The following is a 19,889-nucleotide window of genomic DNA, read 5'->3' as shown; positions in this document are numbered from 1 at the left end:
GAAGTCTGAAAAAATTGAAAAAGTCACTACACTCTTCAAGAAGGGAGAAAGGCAGTAGAAAAGGAACTATAGACCAGTTAGTCTGAACTAAGTGGTTTAGGAAATATTGGAGTCCATTATTAAGAATGAGTTCTCAAGGTACTTGGAGGCACATGATAAAATAGACAGTAGTCAGCATGGTTTCCTCAAGGGAAAATCTGACTGACAATCTTGTTAGAATTCTTTGAAAAAGTAACAAGCAGGATAGACAAAGGAGAATTGGTTGATGTTGTTTACTTAAATTTTCAGTAGGTCTTTGACAAGGTGTCACACATGGGGCTGCTTAACAAACTGTGAGCCCAGGGTAGAACAGGAAAGATTCTAGCAGGAATAAAGCAGTGGCTGATTGGCAGGAGGCAAAGTGGAAGTAAAGGGATCCTTTTCTGACTGGCTGCCAATGACCAGTGGTGTTCCTATTCCACAGGGTTCTGTGTTGCAATCACTTCTTTTTACATTATATGTCAATAATTTGGATAATGGAATTGTTGGCTTTGTTGCAAAGTTTGAAGATAGGTGAAGGGCCAGGTATTTTTGAGGAAGTAGAAAGGATACAGAAGGACTTAGACAAATTCAGAGAATGGGCAAAGAATTGGCAGAGGGAATAGTATAACCATATAACCATATAACCATATAACAATTACAGCATGGAAACAGGCCATCTTGGTCCTTCTAGTCCATATGTTGAGAAGTGTGTGGTCATGCACTTTAGAAGAAGAAATGAAAGGTTTGATTATTTTATAAATGAAGAGAAAATACAAACAACTGAAATGGAAGGGGACTTGGTAGTCCTTGTGCAGGATTCCCTAAAGTTTAATTTGCAGGTAGAGTCTGTGGTGAGGAAGGCAAATGCAATGTTAGCATTCATTTCCAGAGGACTAAAATATAAAGCAAGGATGTAAGGTTGAGACTTTACAAAGCACTTGTGAGGCCTCACTTGGAGTATTGTGAGCAGGTTTGGGCCCTTATCTTAGAAAGGATGTACTGAAACTGGAGAGCGTTCAAAGGCGGTTCCCAAAAAATAGAGAGGGAGAGTCTAAAACCAGAGGATGCAGCTTCAGAATAGAGTGGCATCCTTTTAGAACAGAGATGAGGAGGAACTTATTTAGCCAGAGAGTGAGTATCTGTGAAATTCTTTGAAACAGGCAGCTATGGAGGCCAAATCTGTATGTATATTTAGCACAGAGGTTGATAGATTCTGGATTAGTCAGGGCATGAAGGAATACCAGGAGAAGGCAGGTGATTGGTACTGAGAGGAAAATTGGATCAGCCATGAAGAAATATCAGAGCAGACTTGATGAGCCAAATAGAACATAGAACATAGAATAGTACAGCACAGTACAGGCCCTTCGGCCCACAATGTTGTGCCGACCCTCAAACACTGCCTCCCATATAACCCCCCCCCCCACCTTAAATTCCTCCATATACCTGTCTAGTAGTCTCTTAAACTTCACTAGTGTATCTGCCTCCACCACTGACTCAGGCAGTGCATTTCACGCACCAACCACTCTCTGAATGAAAAACCTTCCTCTAATATCCCCCTTGAACTTCCCTCCCCTTACCTTAAAGCCATGTCCTCTTGTACTGAGCAGTGGTGCCCTGGGAAAGAGGCACTGGCTGTCCACTCTGTCTATTCCTCTTAATATCTTGTACACCTCTATCATGTCTCCTCTCATCCTCCTCTCCAAAGAGTAAAGCCCTAGCTCCCTTAATCTCTGATCATAATCCATACTCTCTAAACCAGGCAGCATCCTGGTAAATCTCCTCTGTACCCTTTCCAATGCTTCCACATCCTTCCTATAGTGAGGCGACCAGAACTGGACACAGTACTCCAAGTGTGGCCTAACTAGAGTTTTATAGAGCTGCATCATTACATCGCATCTCTTAAACTCTATCCCTCGACTTATGAAAGCTAACACTCCATAAGCTTTCTTAACTACCCTATCTACCTGTGAGGCAACTTTCAGGGATCTGTGGACATGTACCCCCAGATCCCTCTGCTCCTCCACACTACTAAGCATCTTGCCATTTACTTTGTACTCTGCCTTGGAGTTTGTCCTTCCAAAGTGTACCACCTCACACTTCTCCGGGTTGAACTCCATCTGCCACTTCTCAACCCACTTCTGCATCCTATCAATGTCTCTCTGCAATCTTTGACAATCCTCTACACTATCTACAACACCACCAACCTTTGTGTCATCAGCAAACTTGCCAACCCTCCCTTCTACCCCCCACATCCAGGTCGTTAATAAAAATCACAAAAATTAGAGGTCCTAATTAGGTCCAAATGGCCTAATTCTGCTCCTAAATCTATTGGTCTTATGGTCTAATAACCAAGATATACATTGACTATACACTCTGTGGCCACTTTATTAGGTATACCTGTACACCTGCTCATTAATGCAAATTTCTAATCAACCAATCACGTAGCAGCAACTGAATGCATAAAAGCATGCAGAGATAATCAAGAGGTTCAGTTGTTCAGACCAAACGTCAGAATAGAGAAGAAATGTGATCTAAGTGACTTTGACTGTAGAATGATTGTTGGCGTTAGACATGGTGATTTGAGTATTTCAGAAACGGCTGATCTCCTGGGATTTTCACACATAACAATCTCTACAGAGAGCAATGTGAAAACAATAAAACATCCAGTGAATGACTGTTCTGTGGGCAGAAATGCCTTGTTAATGGAGAATGGCCGGACTGGTTTAACCTGATAAGAAAGCAACAATAAGTCAAATAAAACCACACATTACAACAGTGGTGTGCAGAAAAGCATCTCTGAATGCACTACACATCGAACCTTGAAATAGATGGGCTACAGGCAGCAGGAGCCCACGAAAATACACTCAGGGCCACTTTATTATGTACAGCAGGTACATTCTCGTGATCTTAACGTCATTGTTTACCTGCACTGTTACTGCATTGTTATAGTTTTACCTTGTTCTAACTCAATGCACTGTGTAATGATCTGATCTGCATAAACAGTATACAAGACAAGCTTTTCTCAGCACATATGACAATAATAAAAAGAAATTCAAATTCCAGATAATAAGTGCAATGGGAAACTAAAAGAGGAAAATCAAAACTCTGCACAAGGGTAGAAGCAAGAGAAGATGGAAGCTGGATGTTGTGCTGGAGATGAAGAGAGGCAATTGAGGTATTGAGGGTACAAACTCATGATCAACTCTATTGCTTCTCTTCAACTGATGTCAAGGGCATGAGCCCATTATCAACTCCATTGCTCCTCTCCGATTGAGGCATTGAGTAAGTTGAAGTCAACGAAGATGAGAGTGGAAGACAGCTGAGTGTTCAGCACAGTCTGCCTGCATTGGAGCAGTCTTCCACTCCCTCTCATTATCTGCTGTAGGAGGAAAGTGCAGGAGTCCTGGGCTCCACATTGCCAGGATTGCTCAGAGAGGCTGTGGACATATTTTGGGGAACTTTGAGATTCATGGCACACGTGCTCCTGGATTCTGGTTACTCTTTTATTTGCTGTTTACAAGTGGTTTGATCAGGGCAATCGATGCAGACAGGACTGCTTCTGGAAAGAATGGCACAGCGACCTAGTTATATTCTATATACATACTTTGAAAATAAATGTACTTTGAATCCTTGATACACTGAGATCGAAACTCATTTCCAGTGACTTGCTCTGTACACTCACATACTGCTGTGCCTGAGTACTGAACTCAGGTTTCTGAATGGACAATGAACCCATGTCAAATACCTCACTATTTTCTTGCTTTCTCTTTGCACTACTTATTTATTCTTTTATATATGGTTCTCAATGTAATTTATAGTTTTTATTATGTATTGGAAAGTATTGCTGCTACTAATTAACAAATTTCACATCCTATGCCAGTGATATTAAACCTGATTCGGATTCTGACTCTCCATTTTACCTGATTTACTCCTTTGGGGGTGAAGTACGCTTCTTTCTATTGGATTCTGCTTGATTTTATGAAGAGATGTCTATGGCATGTACAGCTCTGGCGTATAAAATAGAAGGTTCAAGGTGTTTTCACAGTACTGTTAGCCACCATGCCATGTATGCTTTTAAATATCTTAACAGACCCCTTCACCAGTTGAGAACACTACTTTCTACCAATTTATTTATACCAATCTCATTTTAACATGCGTTCCCATACCCACATCAGAAACTCACACTCCAATGTGTTGGTGTGGGGCAGAGATAACAGTTCACTACAGGGGTTCAGGTGATGAACTAAATTAAGAAGGTAAAACTCAGACTGCTGTTTGTAATAATTATTGGATGAAGACAGTAAAGTTCTTCGCATAAGAGGAGGTTGAATACACTTGGGTTGTTTTCTCTGGAACAGCGAAGGCTGAAGAGAGATCTGATGGAGGTTTATGAGATTATGACAGTACAGTGGGAATCTTTTCCCAAGGTTGAAATGTCTAATACCAGTCAGTATCACTTTAGATGACAGAGGGCAGGTTCAAACGAAATGTGTAGGTGTCATCACCGATTATGTGGACTCTGAAAACTTGTGGTCATTCCTCAACCACACTTTATTTATTTGTGCACGAGGAGAATGGCATGGCCCCCATTGCCCGTACCGTTCTGAAGTCTGAACAGAGAAATGTCATTCTTATACAGAATTGATTAAGAATCACAGATATTGGTCATTTAGTAACAGTGTATGTTTAAGTTCCTTACTTGCAAGACCAATCACCATTCACAATAGAGGTTTTAAAAATAAATAGAAACTACAAGCTGACGGCTGATGATACCTGGAAATTATTAAAGTATTATTCCCCAGGTTTGTGTGTATGCTTTGCATCCTTTAATTACATTCTTATCTCGAGTCGCAATCCCCAAATAACTCGGGCCTCCCTGCTGTGCAAAGGGAAGCTGTGCTCTTCAAAGGCCTTTCCTCCCTGGTCTTTCTGCACCTTATCAGCAATCTTTTCCTGTCGGGTCATTCTGTTAACCCTTGCCTTCCCACAAGTTTTCTAAATGGAGAGGGAGTAGTTTAGTTGGTCATTGATGACTAGTTTACTAGTTTTGCACAGCATCCTGAGCTGAAGGGCCTGCTCATGTACAGTTTGTTCTACATTCTTCAAAAATCTCAGAAATAGAAGTCCATAGAACCATAGAACCATAGAACATTACAGCGCAGAAACAGGCCTTTTGGCCCTTCTTGGCTGTGCCGAACCATTTTTCTGCCTAGTCCCACTGACCTGCACCTGGGCCATATCCCTCCAAACCCCTCTCATCCATATACCTGTCCAAGTTTTTCTTAAATGTCAAAAGTGAGCCCGCATTCACCACTTCATCTGGCAGCTCATTCCACACTCCCACCACTCTCTGTGTGAAGAAGAACCCCCCATGTTCCCTTTAAACTTTTCCCCCTTCACCCTTAACCTATGACCTCTGGTTGTTTTTCTCCCCTAGCCTCAGTGGAAAAAGCCTGCTTGCATTCACTCTATCTATACCCATCATAATTTTATACACCTCTATCAAATCACCCCTCATTCTCCTATGCTCCAGGGAATAAAGTCCTAACCTATTCAACCTTTCTCTGTAACTCAATTTCTCAAGTCCCGCAACATCCTTGTAAACCTTCTTTGCACTCTTTCAACCTTCTTAATGTCCTTCCTGTAATTAGGTAAGTCGTTTAAATTGTAAAATTATATAAATAAAAGATGTTCTTCTCTCTGAAGCAGTGTGGGCTCAGTTTATTCTGCTTAGGGAGTTGGGCCACGGTAGCATAGTGGTTAACACAATGCTATTACAGCTCAGGGCATTGCAGAGTTCAGAGTTCAGTTTGGTACCATTCTGTAAGGACACTCTGTACATCCTCTCCATGGAATGCGTGGGTTTTCTCTGGCTGTTCACTTTCCAAAGATGTACCGGGTAATAGGTTAATTGGTCATTGTAAAATGTCTCGTGATTACATTAGGGATAAATCGAGGACGTTGGGTGTTACTAGGTGGCACAGCTCAAAGGGCCTGAAGGGCCTGTGGTGTCTGTGCACAACTACATATCAATTAAATAATAGCACACACATGAGAGAAGTGTATTCACATTGCAACGAGAGAGAGAAAAAGTACACATGCATAAACAACAGACATGCACAGACAGCAGATCAATACATTGTGCTGAAGGGTGGGGGGGTCATTGCTCTAAAAGAAATACATTCATACATTACACTTCCTCTCCCTTTAGATTACTGCACCATAAAATTGTATATGTACAAAACATTCAATTTCCCTTTCATAAACCCATATTCCAAATAAACATGCTTTCACAATAACAGTCCAGAACTAACTTCACAGTTCTAAAGGTTCCACCTTTTGTGTGGTGCTCAGTTCTTTCAGGCTGGCACCTCTGGGCCTGTGGAGTGGCATCAGGTTTGGCAGGTGTCTTGTCAAGACAGCACTCTCGGTTTCCGGTGTCATGTTGCTGTCAGTGACATGATCATCACTGGCAGGTAAGTCTGATGACAATAATGGGTCCGTCTTGTTGGACATAATCGACTCAGATGTGTTCTTCGTCTGAGCATCCCGAATCTGGTCCACATGATGTCTCCGTGTCCGATCTCCAACATCCCCTATGTACATCAGTGGTTTAGATCTTGTACCTATGTACCGGGGTCCACACTTGTCTTCCCAGTAATCCTGTCCAATCTTGTAGCTCCTTTCTACTTCACTTGGCAACTCGTTGAACTGTTTATTCTGTACTTCCCTCCGGAGGCCTGGTTTCAAGATGTATTGGTATAACCTCCAGCAATTTCAGATGAGCATCCATAGCAATTAGAAACATGGGTAACCCTTAGGTTCAGCCAGCGGCATTAATCTAGGGAAGACAACCTCTGGCCCCACCAAATGTGTGCAGTCTAAGGTGCAAAAGCTCCCATTTGTGTGGATGCTGTATGATACAAATCAGTACCACGAAATAACAGGCAGTACACCATATGCAATTAAATGATTTAGCTTTATAATTCTTAATTTAACTAAAGGGTTAGTAAACAAAAACAAAAAGAAAAGGGCCTATTTTAATGCAACAGTCTAATGTGCATGTTGGAGCACACAGTTTCCCTTCTGCTGGTCCTCCATCGATTTCCCCGGGGTTCATCGACTCCCATCCCCACTCCAAGTTTACTCCTTTCTGGTGTCTATGACCTCTCCTTTCTGGCATCTTCTCTCCTCAGCTTCCGCCGAACAAAAGACCCAGATCACCTCAGTCTCAGGCACACAACAAGAAAAAACACTCCCTTCATTGGACGGTGCACATTCCAAAACCCCCGTTATCTCTAGTCATAACCCAAACACTGCTGCCACAGAAAACCCATTACATTAGTCGTGAAACCTTTCCCAGGGCATTACACGTGGAATCCATGAATGGCCCATCAAAGTCTTTCCGTGGTGACATTGGCCACTCCCACAGGTGTAACGGTGCCTGTAGGGATGCATTTTGAACTTCTTGGCATCTTGAACGGCTTTTGGCGTAGTCTTTGATCTGTTTATATATTCCCTTCTCAAACTCCTTCTGATTAGCATTAAGCAGCTGTGGTTAGCGCTACCATTTGGACTGCCATTGCCTGTTGATGTCACATTGAGAGCTTTGATTGAGTGCCAGTCTAGTTGGATTTTTCTCAACCATTCACATTCAAAAAGTGCTGGCCCTCCACTTTTCAATACATAAAGCTCTAACTGCTGTGTTTTGCCTCCACACATCACATTTACCTTAATTTTCCTTCTGGAAGACACTTTGTTGCCTGCATAGGTCTTCAGCATCACTGAGGTCTTCTCTTATGGTATCTTCAAAAGCAGTCAGCTGCAAACAGCCTCTGGAATTATGGACAAAGCCGACCCTGTATCCAGCTCCATTTTCAGTTTTGCACCAGACACATCTATTGTGATCCTATTAATTTTGTGATCTATGTATTATGCAGTCCTAGGCATGACAGTTCACCTTTGTCAGACTCTATGTTGTCTGATTCTGTTTTACATTCGGTAACTTTATGCATTTGCTTAGTTTTGTGTTTGAGACTTTTCACTCGGTTGTGCTTTTTGTCTGCTTTGCACGCTCTCTCTATGTGACCTTGTCTGTGATACTTCCTGCAGACCTTTTCTTTGAACCAGCAGTCATTTGCATCATGGGAGGATTTGCCACATTGATAACATCTTTGGCTTTTTGTACCATTCAGGGACATTTTGTGCATTTCACATTCTAACCTCCCTTTCTGTAGTTCTGCTGCATCCTTTGCTGCAGTCTCTAAGAATAATACAATGGCAAATACCCGTTCTAAGATTAGGTCTCTTTCTGACAGTGGCCTCTTTTGAGTGTTCTGACTAACCAAGCCACATACAAGCCTGTCTCTTAATGCATCAGAAAGTCCATCTCTAAAGTCACAGGTTTGGGGAAGTTTGCACAGTTCTACAATGTATTCAGAAAGGCTTTCATCGTTTGACAGGTTCCTTTTGTAAAATCTAAGTCTCTCAGCCATTACCAGCAGTTTAGGGCTCAAGTGATGTAAAATTGTAAGAATTTCATCGAAAGTCTTGCTTGCTGGCTTTTCAGGGGTTACTAGGTTACATAAGAGACTGTACATTCTTGCACCCATTAAGCCACGAAACGTAGGGACTTTCTTTTGCCTCCCCACATTGTTCACGTTACAATACAGTTCCCCCTCTCAATATACGACTCCCAGTCTTGATTAGCGCTATCAAATTCATCAACTTCTCGACTGAAGCCATTGCCACATTTTCACTTTAAATTCAGCACATCTTTCACTTTTACTATTCTTCACTCGTGCATCTGTGATGGCCTTCTTGTGCTGTTTAACTCCCATCCCCATCGCCAATTTGCTGTGTCTGCGCACAGCCGCATATCAATTAATTAAAAGCACGCATGTGGGAGATGGTGTATTCACAAAGCGGCGCGAGAGAGAGAACAATGCGTTTGCACAGAGAACAGCGCATACGCAAACAACAGATCAATACATAGTGCTGGGAGGGAGTCGTTGCTCTAAAAGACATTACAGGACCTACTCCACATCATAACACCAAATAAACATAAAGAAGCCATTGACTGCAGTCATGATTACCAAGAAAGGACATCTTCTCCCTCAAAATAAAATTAACTACTTAGAAGTTAAACAGCCTAGTGATTACAATCCACTTACAACACACTACAAAACACTGTTTGCCATTTGATCTTGTTCTGATTTTATGTCACTGAATGGAATTTAAAAAACTATAAGTTTCAAAGGTGTGACTGGCATTAATCAATGAAATTTGTCAATTCTTTGATCTTCACTTAAATTTTGTAATCTAATGCCAACAACAAATTTACATATTTGTGTAAGTAAATCAGAATATTTATTAGTTTTGTTAGCATTCATCTTGATGTGAGAAACTGATACAATTTGGCACCAGCAACTTTGCAAAAGTTATAATTTTGGGGGTGCATTGGCTGTGCAAGGAGGGGTAGCACCACTCGTGAAGGGACTTGTCATGTTCATTCTGCGTCAGCTCACTCACCTTTGGTCCCCACTGGACACTCAGCTCTCACCTATGGCTCCAATACAACACACACACACACAAAATGTCTGAGGAACTCAGCAGGTCAGGCAGCTTTCACAGAAATTAGTAGATAGTTCATGTTTTAGACTGAGTCCCTATAGTTGTTTGCATGTGACAGCAGCCACACCCTGGTGCACCACTTCGACAGGCGGAGTAATCATGGTGAGGGTGGCCAGAGGGCTTCATACGGCCTGTCCTAGCATGCGAAGTCAGCTCTGGTGGATGGGGCAGATGAGATTTACAGCAAAATCCAAAACCAGCAAGAGGAAACTCCATGACAAGGCACAGAAGACGTCATGGTCATCTACTGCAACTAATGAAGACCCCAGTTTGTAACGGGTACTCGTACCACTGGAACTGGACCGGACATCTACATCGGTGGTGCGCACATGGAACAGGTCAAAAGCTTTAAGTTCCTCGGGGTGAATATCACAAATGATCTGACTTGGTCTAACCAAGCAGAGTCCACTGCCAAGAAGGCCCACCAGCACCTTTACTTCCTGAGAAAGCTGAAGAAATTTGGCCTGTCCCCTAAAACCTCATTAATTTTTATAGGTGCACTGTAGAAAGCATTCTTCTAGGGTGCATCACAACCTGGTATGGAAGTTGTCCTGTCCAAGACCAGAAGAAGCTGCAGAAGATTGTGAACATAGCCCAGCACATCACACAAACCAATCTTCCATCTTTGGACTCACTTTACACCACACACTGTCGGAGCAGTGCTGCCAGAATAATCAAGGACACGACCCACCCAGCCAACACACTTTTTGTCCCACTTCCCTCCGGGAGAAGGTTCAGGAGCATGAAGACTCATACGGCCAGATTTGGGAACAGCTTCTTTCCAACTGTGATAAGACTGCAGAACGGATCCTGACCCGGATCTGGGCCGTACCTTCCAAATATCTGAACCTAACTTGCACTACCTTACTTTCCCTTTTCTACTTTTCTAATTATGATTTATAATTAAAATTTTTATTATATTTACTTTGATTTGTACTTAAGGGAGTGCAAAGCGCAGAAACAAATATCGCTGTGATGATTGTATGCTCTAGTATCAATTGTTTGGTGACAATAAAGTAAAGTAAAGATTGATAGGTATCTAATTAGTCAGGGTATCAAGGGATACGGGGAAAAAGCCGGAAATTGGAACTAGATGGGAGAATAGTTTAGCTCATGGTGGAGTGGCAAAGCAGACTCAATGGGCCGAATGGCCTACTTCTACTCCTTAGTCTTGTGATCATAGTAATTTGAGGTGCTGTTGTGTCTTTTTTGCCACATAACTAGTGTGTACAGACCACTTGAGGTCCTCGGTGATGTGGATGTTGAAGAACTTAAAGCTGTTTACCCTCTCTGCCCCAGATCCATTAATATCAATAGGGGCTAGTCTGTCTCCATTCCTCCTGTATTCCACAACTAACTCCTTTGTTCTTATGACATTGAGGGAGAGGTTGTTTTCTTGACACCACTGTGTCAGAGAGATGACTTCTTCCCTGTAGGCCACCTCGTTATTGTTTGAGATAAGGCCAATCAATTTAGTGTCGTCGGCAAATTTAATTAGCAAATTAGAGCTGTAGGTGGTGATACAGTCATGGGTATACAGGGAGTAAAGGAGGGGACTCAGTACACAGCACTGAGGGGCTCCTGTGTTGAGAGTCAGAGGGTTGGAGGTGAGGGAGCCCACTCTTACAAACTGCTTGCAATCTGAAAGGAAGTCCAGGATCCAGCTGCACAAGGCAGGGTGAAGGCCGAGGTCTCTGAGCTTCCTCTGCACTGAGTGTATACACTTCAATGTCTTCTCACCGGTATATTCTTATTCTCATCATAAGTGGCTTAATGGTGCCTTTGCCAACATATACAGTGGAATGATCCATTTCTTTAGAAAGAGGGATGTGTAACTGTGTATATATTGTTTGTATACTGTATTAAAGGTAGACAATTCTGCTTATTTTGTAATATGATTGTAACTGCATTGGTGGGTGCATCGTATCTGATTCATGTCTCAAGTTAACTTTGTGGATAATTAAAGATAGTATGTCCTTGTGGCTAATAACATGGGGCAGTTTGCACTCAGAGGGAGAGAGAGAGATCGAGCTGCCAGGAGCTCACACTGAAAACTGTATGGAGCTATTTATTGTGTTCTGATAGATAACTTTTCGTAAAGTTTTCTTTCACTATCTTTGATAATTTTTTTCTAATTTTGACTTTTTGACACCCTTGTACAAAAGAGTTAAGTGACTCCAGTTGTCTATTTTCTTCATTCAAAACTCACATATCTGAAACACATTACATATTTTTTCATTATTTACATAATGATTACCTTTGTTCCTTTTGCTTTTGAGTCAGATGTGTTATATCTAAGTTTTCAAAGTCAAAGTAAATTTATTATCAAAGTTTTAGATATGTCACCAAATACAACCCCGAGATACATTTTCTTGCAGGCATTCACAGAGAAATAAAGAAATACAGTAGAATTTATGGAAGGCTGTACATAAAAAGACTGACAGACAACCAACGTACAAAAGTAAACAAATTGAATGAATTATATACTGGCTGACCATCATGTCCGACGATGACAGGAAATCTGTGTGGGAGAGTTTTTAAAGTGGAAAAGCCATTGCACTGGGGCAGTTGCACTCTCTTGACCTCAGATTATTATTATTATTATTACACTTTATTGTCACCAAACAATTGATACTAGAGCGTACAATCATCACAGCGATATTTGTTTTTGCGCTTCGCGCTCCCTTAAGTACAAATCAAAGTAAATATAATAAAAAATTAAATTATAAATCATAATTAAAAAAATAGAAAAGGGAAAGTAAGGTAGTGCAAGTCAGGTCTGGATATTTGGAAGGTACGGCCCAGATCCAGGTCAGGGTTTGTTCAGCAGTCCTATCACAGTTGGAAAGAAGCTGTTCCCAAATCTGGCCGTACGAATCTTCAAGCTCCTGAACCCTCTCTCGGAGGGAAGTGGGACAAAAAGTGTGTTGGCTGGGTGGGTCTTGTCCTTGATTATCCTGGCAGCACTGCTCCGACAGCGTGTGGTGTAAAGTGAGTCCAAAGATGGAATATTGGTTTGTGTGATGTGCTGGGCTATGTTCACGATCTTCTGCAGCTTTTTCCGGTCTTGGACAGGACAACTTCCATACCAGGTTGTGATGCACCCTAGAAGAATGCTTTCTACAGTGCACTTATAAAAATTAGTGAGGGTTTTAGGGGACAGGCCAAATTTCTTCAGCTTTCTCAGGAAGTAAAGGTGCTGGTGGGCCTTCTTGGCAGTGGACTCTGCTTGGTTAGACCAAGTCAGGTCATTTGTGATATTCACCCTGAGGAACTTAAAGCTTTTGACCTGTTCCACCTGCACACCACCGATGTAGATGGGGTTGTGCAGTCCGCTACTGCTTCTGAAGTCAACAACCAATTCCTTCGTCTTGCTGACGTTGAGGGATAGGTTATTGTCTTCGCACCATGCCACCAGGTTCTTAATTTCCTCTCTGTACTCAGACTCATCATTACCCAAGATACGGCCTACAATTGTGGAGTCATCAGCAAACTTATATATTGAGTTCGATGGAAACTTTGCTACACAATCATGGGTGTACAGTGAGTACAGCAGGGGGCTGAGTACATAGCCTTGTGGGGCACCCAGTGCTCAGAGTGATTGTAGAGGAGAGCTTGTCCCCTAATTTTACAGCCTGGGTCCTGTCTGTGAGGAAGTTGAAGATCCAGCCACAGATCTGAGTGCTAAGACCCAGGTTCCGGAGCTTAGGAATCAGTTTGGAATGATGGTATTAAAGGCAAAATCTCCTCCTTAAACACCCTCAATGATTGGGCCTCCGCAGCTGTATGATTGTACATTGCACATTTAGATGGAGACATAATGTAAAGATTTTTACTCCCCATGTAGGTGAAGAATGTAACAAATAAAGTCAATTCAACAGCAGAATGATGTGTGTGTGCACAGAGTGTGTTGATCAAGCCCTCTCCATCACGTTATGCTAAAAAAGTCATCATCATTATGTGCCGTGTTCTATGACGTTGGCAATCATGGTCTTTCCATGACCATGGTGGTCATTGCCAATTTTTCATTTGCTATTGCCTAAATCTGGGGCTAGAAAAATATAAAGCAGAGAAGCCCATGTGAACAACAATCCGTCATAGAGAAGGTATTCTCATTAAAGATCAGTTTTTTTTCTCCCTGTTATCAGCTGCTTACAAATACATTGTGGATTTCTGGACTGTTTTTTTCTTACTTCTGATAATTACAGGTTTAATTCACAGTCAAGAATTTTCCTGCAAATTATAACACTCAAGTAAAAAGGGATTCCATTTCATTGACTGTGTAACAGCTCCATCCATTAGCTGCTGCAATGCTCAGCTCAACTTTATCTTTGACAACAGTAGGATCTGTTTCAATCCTGGCACCATCCAGTGTTGAAACAATTCCAAAGTTCAAACACAACTAGTTGTCCATTATCATACAAATACTCTACTCACCTAAAGGAAACTGAAGCATAATAAATTCTATCATTGCAAATCCATTGAGAAGAAATGCTAATCCTAAGATACACATTTTGCAAACTAGCTACCAACCTATTATTCACTGGACTGCGGCGGACAAGAGGACTCTACAATGGGTATTCAGAATTGCTCAATGCATTACCGACACCAGCCTACCCACCATCAAAGACATATATACAGAATGGTGCTGGAAAAGGGCCAGTAACATCGTGAAGAATCCCACTCACCGTGCTCATGGACTGTTTGTCCCTCTCCCATCAGGGAGGAGCCTAGATAGCATTCAGGCCAGGATCAACAGGTTACTTTCCCTAAGCAGTGAGGCTGATCAACACCTCCACCCACTGACCCACCCCTCCATTCCCAGACTCAGAAACAGTCACTTTCCCCAAGCAGTGAGGCTGATCAACACCTCCACCCACTGACCCACCCCTCCACTCCCAGACTCAGAAACAGTCACTTTCCCCAAGCAGTGAGTCTGATCAACACCTCCACCCACTGACCCACCCCTCCACTCCCAGACTCAGAAACAGTCACTTTCCCCAAGCAGTGAGTCTGATCAACACCTCCACCCACTGACCCACCCCTCCACTCCCAGACTCAGAAACAGTCACTTTCCCCAAGCAGTGAGGCTGATCAACACCTCCACCCACTGACCCACCCCTCCACTCCCAGACTCAGAAACAGTCACTTTCCCCAAGCAGTGAGGCTGATCAACACCTCCACCCACTGACCCACCCCACCACTCCCAGACTCAGAAACAGTCACTTTCCCCAAGCAGTGAGGCCGATCAGCACCTCCACCCACTGACCCACCCCTCCACTCCCAGACTCAGAAACAGGCACTTTCCCCAAGCAGTGAGGCTGATCAACACCTCCGCCCACTGACCCACCCACCACACCCCCAACCACCACTACTTTGTCATTTCTTGCCAGAGGCACCTCATGTACAGACACTCCTTTGCCTAGCATCACTTTATGGACACAGATTCAATATATATTCAACTTTCAAGAGAAGTTTGGATGGGTACATGGATGGGAGGGGTACGGAGGGCAATGGTCTGGGTGCAGGCCGACAGGAGAAAGCAGTTTAAATGTTCGACAGAGACTGGACGGGCAGAAGGACCTGTTTCTGTGCTGTAGTTTTCTATGGATCTCCACAATCCATATGTATATAAACTATTCTATGTATTTATATTTATTGTGTTTTTTCTTTCATTGTGTTCTTTATCTTAGTGTGTGTTTTTGTGCTGCACTGAATCCGGAGTAACAATTATTTCATTCTCCTTTGCATATGTGTACTGGAAGTGACATAATGCAATCTTGAATTATTTCCAATTGATAATGGTTCTGAATATCATGAACAATTTTCAACTGCCATCTGCCTACTTCCTACCTGAACAGTAGTTGCTTGCAAAAAAACACCTTGAAGTCTTTTATGTTGCAACTTTATAAAACTCTAGCTAGGTCATATCTGGACTATTGCATACAGTTCTGGTCACCATATTATATGACGGATATCAAGATTTTGGAGAGGATGCAGAAAAGGCTGCCTGAATTAGAGGGCATGTGCTATAACGAGAGGTTTGGACAAACATGGGTCATTTTATCTGAAGCAGCAGAGGCTGCGTGGAGATGTGATAGAGATTTATAAGATTTTGAGAGGCTTAGATAGAGTAGACAGACAGAATCCATTTCGCAGAGTTGAAAAGTCTGATATCAGAGGGTATGCATTTATGGTTGGGGGGGTAATTTCAAAGGAGATGTGAGGGGCATGTTTCTCTACTCAGAGCTGTGGATACCTGCAATGCACTGCCTGGGAAGGTGGTTGAGGCAGATACATCAGCAACTTTTAAGTTATGTTTAGATAGGCACATAAATGTGAGAAAAGTGGAAGGATATGGACACTGTGCAGGCAGAAGTGATTAGTTTCATTGGCCATTTGATTCACAATTTATTTGGTTCAGCACAGTATTGTGGGCCGAATGGCCTGTTCCTCAGCTTTACCATTCTATTTTCTATGTTCTAAGATCTCATGTAACCATTTACTTGCCTGAATCAATTTACATCTGGAGTTGTAATGGGAATCCCACCCAAAATAAAAGTGGCAGATGTTCAACTATAAAAAGCACAGGACAGCACAGTAGTGTAATGCTTTACAGCACCAGCGAACCAAGTTCAATTCCCGCTGCTCTCTGTAAGGAGTTTGTATGCTCTTCCCGTCACCACGTGATTTTTCTCCACGCGCTCCGATATCCGACCACACTCCAAAGGCGCAAGAATTCATAGGTGAATTGGTCATATGGGTGTAATGAGGCAATGTGGGTTTGTGCATGCCGTGTCTCTAAATAAATAAGTGGGGTTTGAACTTAAATCTTAAAAAAATGAAATTCCACAATCCTTATAATACTCTCATGTCGTCTTTTTGTTGTTGTAAAGGCCTAGGACAGCACATAACGCTCTACTAATACAGCACAAGTATAAAGCATGCATTTCAAAATTCCTCAATTAATAGGCTGTAATGTATCCAGGTTATACATAGATGACACAGCACAGAGACTTCACTCTTGCTCCACAGACGATGTTCTATTGCCCCCTATAGCCACCAAGGCAAAACTCAACAACTTTTTTTTATTGTATTTGCTATTCTTTCTGCAGTGCCGTTATTTTTTCCATTAATCTTGTTTTTATTGCTCTCAGTAGCTCCATGCCAATTCATTATAATTATATTTCTCTTTTTAGTTTCCTCATTCATCTCCTTCATTCCACTACTTTGTGTGTTTCCTTTTATATATATTTTATATTCTTATGTATTTATTTGTATTTTAAATGTATTTTACATTCCTGAAATCATGCTCTTTTTCCCTCCCGAATACTGGTTGCATCTGACATGGGGCGGGGTGGGAAGGGGGTCACTGCACAGGACCGGAAAAAGCTGCAGAAAGGAGTAAACTCAGCCAGCTCCATCATGGACACTGGCCCCCTCAGCATCGAGGACTCATTCGAAAGGTGATACCCTAAAAAAGTGACATTCACCATTAAAGACCACCATCATCCAGGACATGCCCTCTTCTCATTGCTACCATCAAGGGGGAGATACAGAAGCCTGAAGGTACACACTCGGTGTTTCAGAAACAGCTTCTTCCCCTCTGCCATCAGATTTCTGAATGGACATTGAACCCATGGACAATACCTCAATATTTTATTTCTCTTTTTATTTGGTCTCTTTTTGTTCTACTTATTCAATTTAATTTTTCAGCATATTTTTCATTGCAGTTTATAGTTTATTTTTATTATGTATTGCATTGCATTGCTACTGAAAACCAACAAATTTTACATCATATGCCAGTGATATTAAACCTGATTCTGATTCTAGACCCTGTCAATCAATTCTATTCTTTAAAGTTAGTTATAAGATTGGGACAAGCTCAACCAAGCAATTCCAAGCCGGTGTAACTGAATAGTTATTGTGTCATTCTGATTCTGATTTTCATTCTCCTTTTCTTTTACAGTTTAATTCTTCCTTCCTTTTATATTTTAAATTTTTAGCCTTCTTCGCACCTTAAATCAGGGTTTCTCAACCTGAGGTCCACCGAGCCCTCGGTTAATGGTGGTGGTTCATGGCATCAGAAACACTGGGAAACCATGCTCGAAATTATCGTTGTTGTCTTCAGCTTCAACACCACACTTCATTATTTATCTCTCATTTCTTCAAAGGTTCTTTTTAAAATAATTTGCTGGAAAAGCAAGCAAGGTTCTTTTTATGCTTCTGGAATCCTGCATTTGTGACTGAGGGAGTCTGAGCCTGGCTGCTCTTAATCACGACACAGAGTTCAATGATTCAGGACGTTTTCTGTGAACTAATTTCACATACTCTGCCACCGTTACCAATGCCACACGAACATTGTTTGACTTTTCAGATGTTGCAGCTCATGAATAATCAGTGAAAACTGTAAAAACTGATAAGGTAAAAAAAAATGAAAGGTCACACGGCAGATAATATTTCATAAAACTGATAGAATAAGCAATAAAAGGTTGCTACCCAGAGCACAGAATGCCCAGAAAGAGAAATTTTAAAGGACGATCAATGATATTTAAATACGTGACACAATACCATTGCTCTGAAGTTGAGAAGACAATAGATTTTTTTAAATATTTATGAAGTGTTAAAATTGCATTTATAGAAACTCACCAATTCCCATTGTAGGGGCCAGTAAGGGTCATTAAAGAGCATGGAGTCATCAGATTTTTCCTTGGTGTAACTGACATTGGAGACAATGCTTTCAATCTTGTCTTTGGTTTTTGCAAGCTCTGGAGGGCAAGGAAAAGACAAATGAACTATGAAAAAAGAAATCATTATAGTGTTTTTTTATTGTTTGCTATCTTTACACTTTCAGATTCATTTATCATCACAAACAGCTGGGTGTTTTAGTTTATGAGGAAACAGCACTTGTTTGTAAAGAGGAAGAACAACAAATTCTTGGCACTCACTTAGAATATATTGACCATAGTCTCCAGAATGACCATCTGTAGTGGTCAGCCATGCTTCTGGCACATTAAACACAGCTACACTGGAAAATATTTTGAGGAAGCTGCTCCTGGATGATTATGGTAAATTTGACATTGTTATCAATAGAAATATTTGAAATTCCATTACTGGCTACTGTTAACCCATTTGAAGATAAGCATACACTCTGTGGCCACTTTATTAGGTACACTTGCTCGTTAAAGCAAGTGTCTAGTCAACCAGTCATGTACCAGCAACACAATGCATAAAAGCATTAGACCTGGTCAAGAGGTTGCTCAGACCAGACATCAGACTGGGGAAGAAATGTGATCTAACTGACTTTGTCTGTGGAGTGATTGTTGGTGCCAGACGGAGTGGTTTGAGTATCTCAGAAACTGCTGATCTCCTGAGCTTTTCATGTACAACAATCTCTAGAGTTTATAGGAAATGGGGCAAAATACAAAAACATCCAGTAAGCAACAGCAGTTCTATGGGTGAAAACATCTTGTGAAGGAGAGAGGTCAGAGGAGAAAGGCCAGGCTGGTTCAAGCTGACAGGAAGGCGACAGTAACTCAAATAACCACACATTATGACTGTGGGGTGCAGAAGAGCATCTCTGAATACACAACACGTCGAACCTTCAAGTGGATGGGCTACAGCAGCAGAAGACCATGACCAGGTAATTCGGTACAGAACTAATAAAGTAGCAACTGAGTGTATTTCAGGAAGGATGTTCCTGCTGTATTATGGTAAATTTGACATTGTATCAATAGAAATACAGTACTGTGCAAATGTCTTAGGCACATATACTGTATATAGCTAGGAAGCCTATGACCTTTACACAGTAAATTGGTAATTTTATGTATTACACTGCATTACTGCCACAAAAAAAAAGTTCGTGGTATATGTGAATGATGATAACCTCATTCTGATAGGGGTCTTTATTGTAGAATGAGTGTGGGAAGGGTGCAGGGAGAGGGGAATCATAGTTGGGAATTATGATCTGCACCCACACCACCCCCTGCCCCATCACTCCTTCTCTGCCACTGTCCCATGCCTCTTCCACAGCGCTCTACTCTCACCATTCCCAACATCCTTTGCTCCCACCAGATTTACAAACTTATTTGTCTCCACATTGACAAATACCAGAGCTCTGTGTATGTGCCTACAGCACCGTACTTGAGAAATTCATTACCAATACTTTAACATATTTTTAAATAAGCATGTATTAACACCAATCTTACAATAAACTTGATTTGTGAAGAACAAGT

General features: G+C 41.7%; 1 protein-coding gene across 1 annotated transcript in view; it reads right to left on the bottom strand.

The window, feature by feature from the left end:
• LOC140733768 (PC3-like endoprotease variant B) overlaps positions 1–19,889 on the bottom strand; it is a 2,072,848-nt gene that overhangs the window by 1,421,011 nt on the left and 631,948 nt on the right. The window contains 1 exon segment of the mRNA XM_073057521.1: positions 18,304–18,422. Coding sequence (XP_072913622.1) covers positions 18,304–18,422 — 119 coding nt within the window.

Source organism: Hemitrygon akajei, chromosome 9 (genome assembly GCF_048418815.1).
Source record: "Hemitrygon akajei chromosome 9, sHemAka1.3, whole genome shotgun sequence".
In the NCBI taxonomy this organism is placed as follows: Eukaryota; Metazoa; Chordata; class Chondrichthyes; order Myliobatiformes; family Dasyatidae; genus Hemitrygon; species Hemitrygon akajei.
This window is presented reverse-complemented; position numbering and strand designations above follow the sequence as displayed.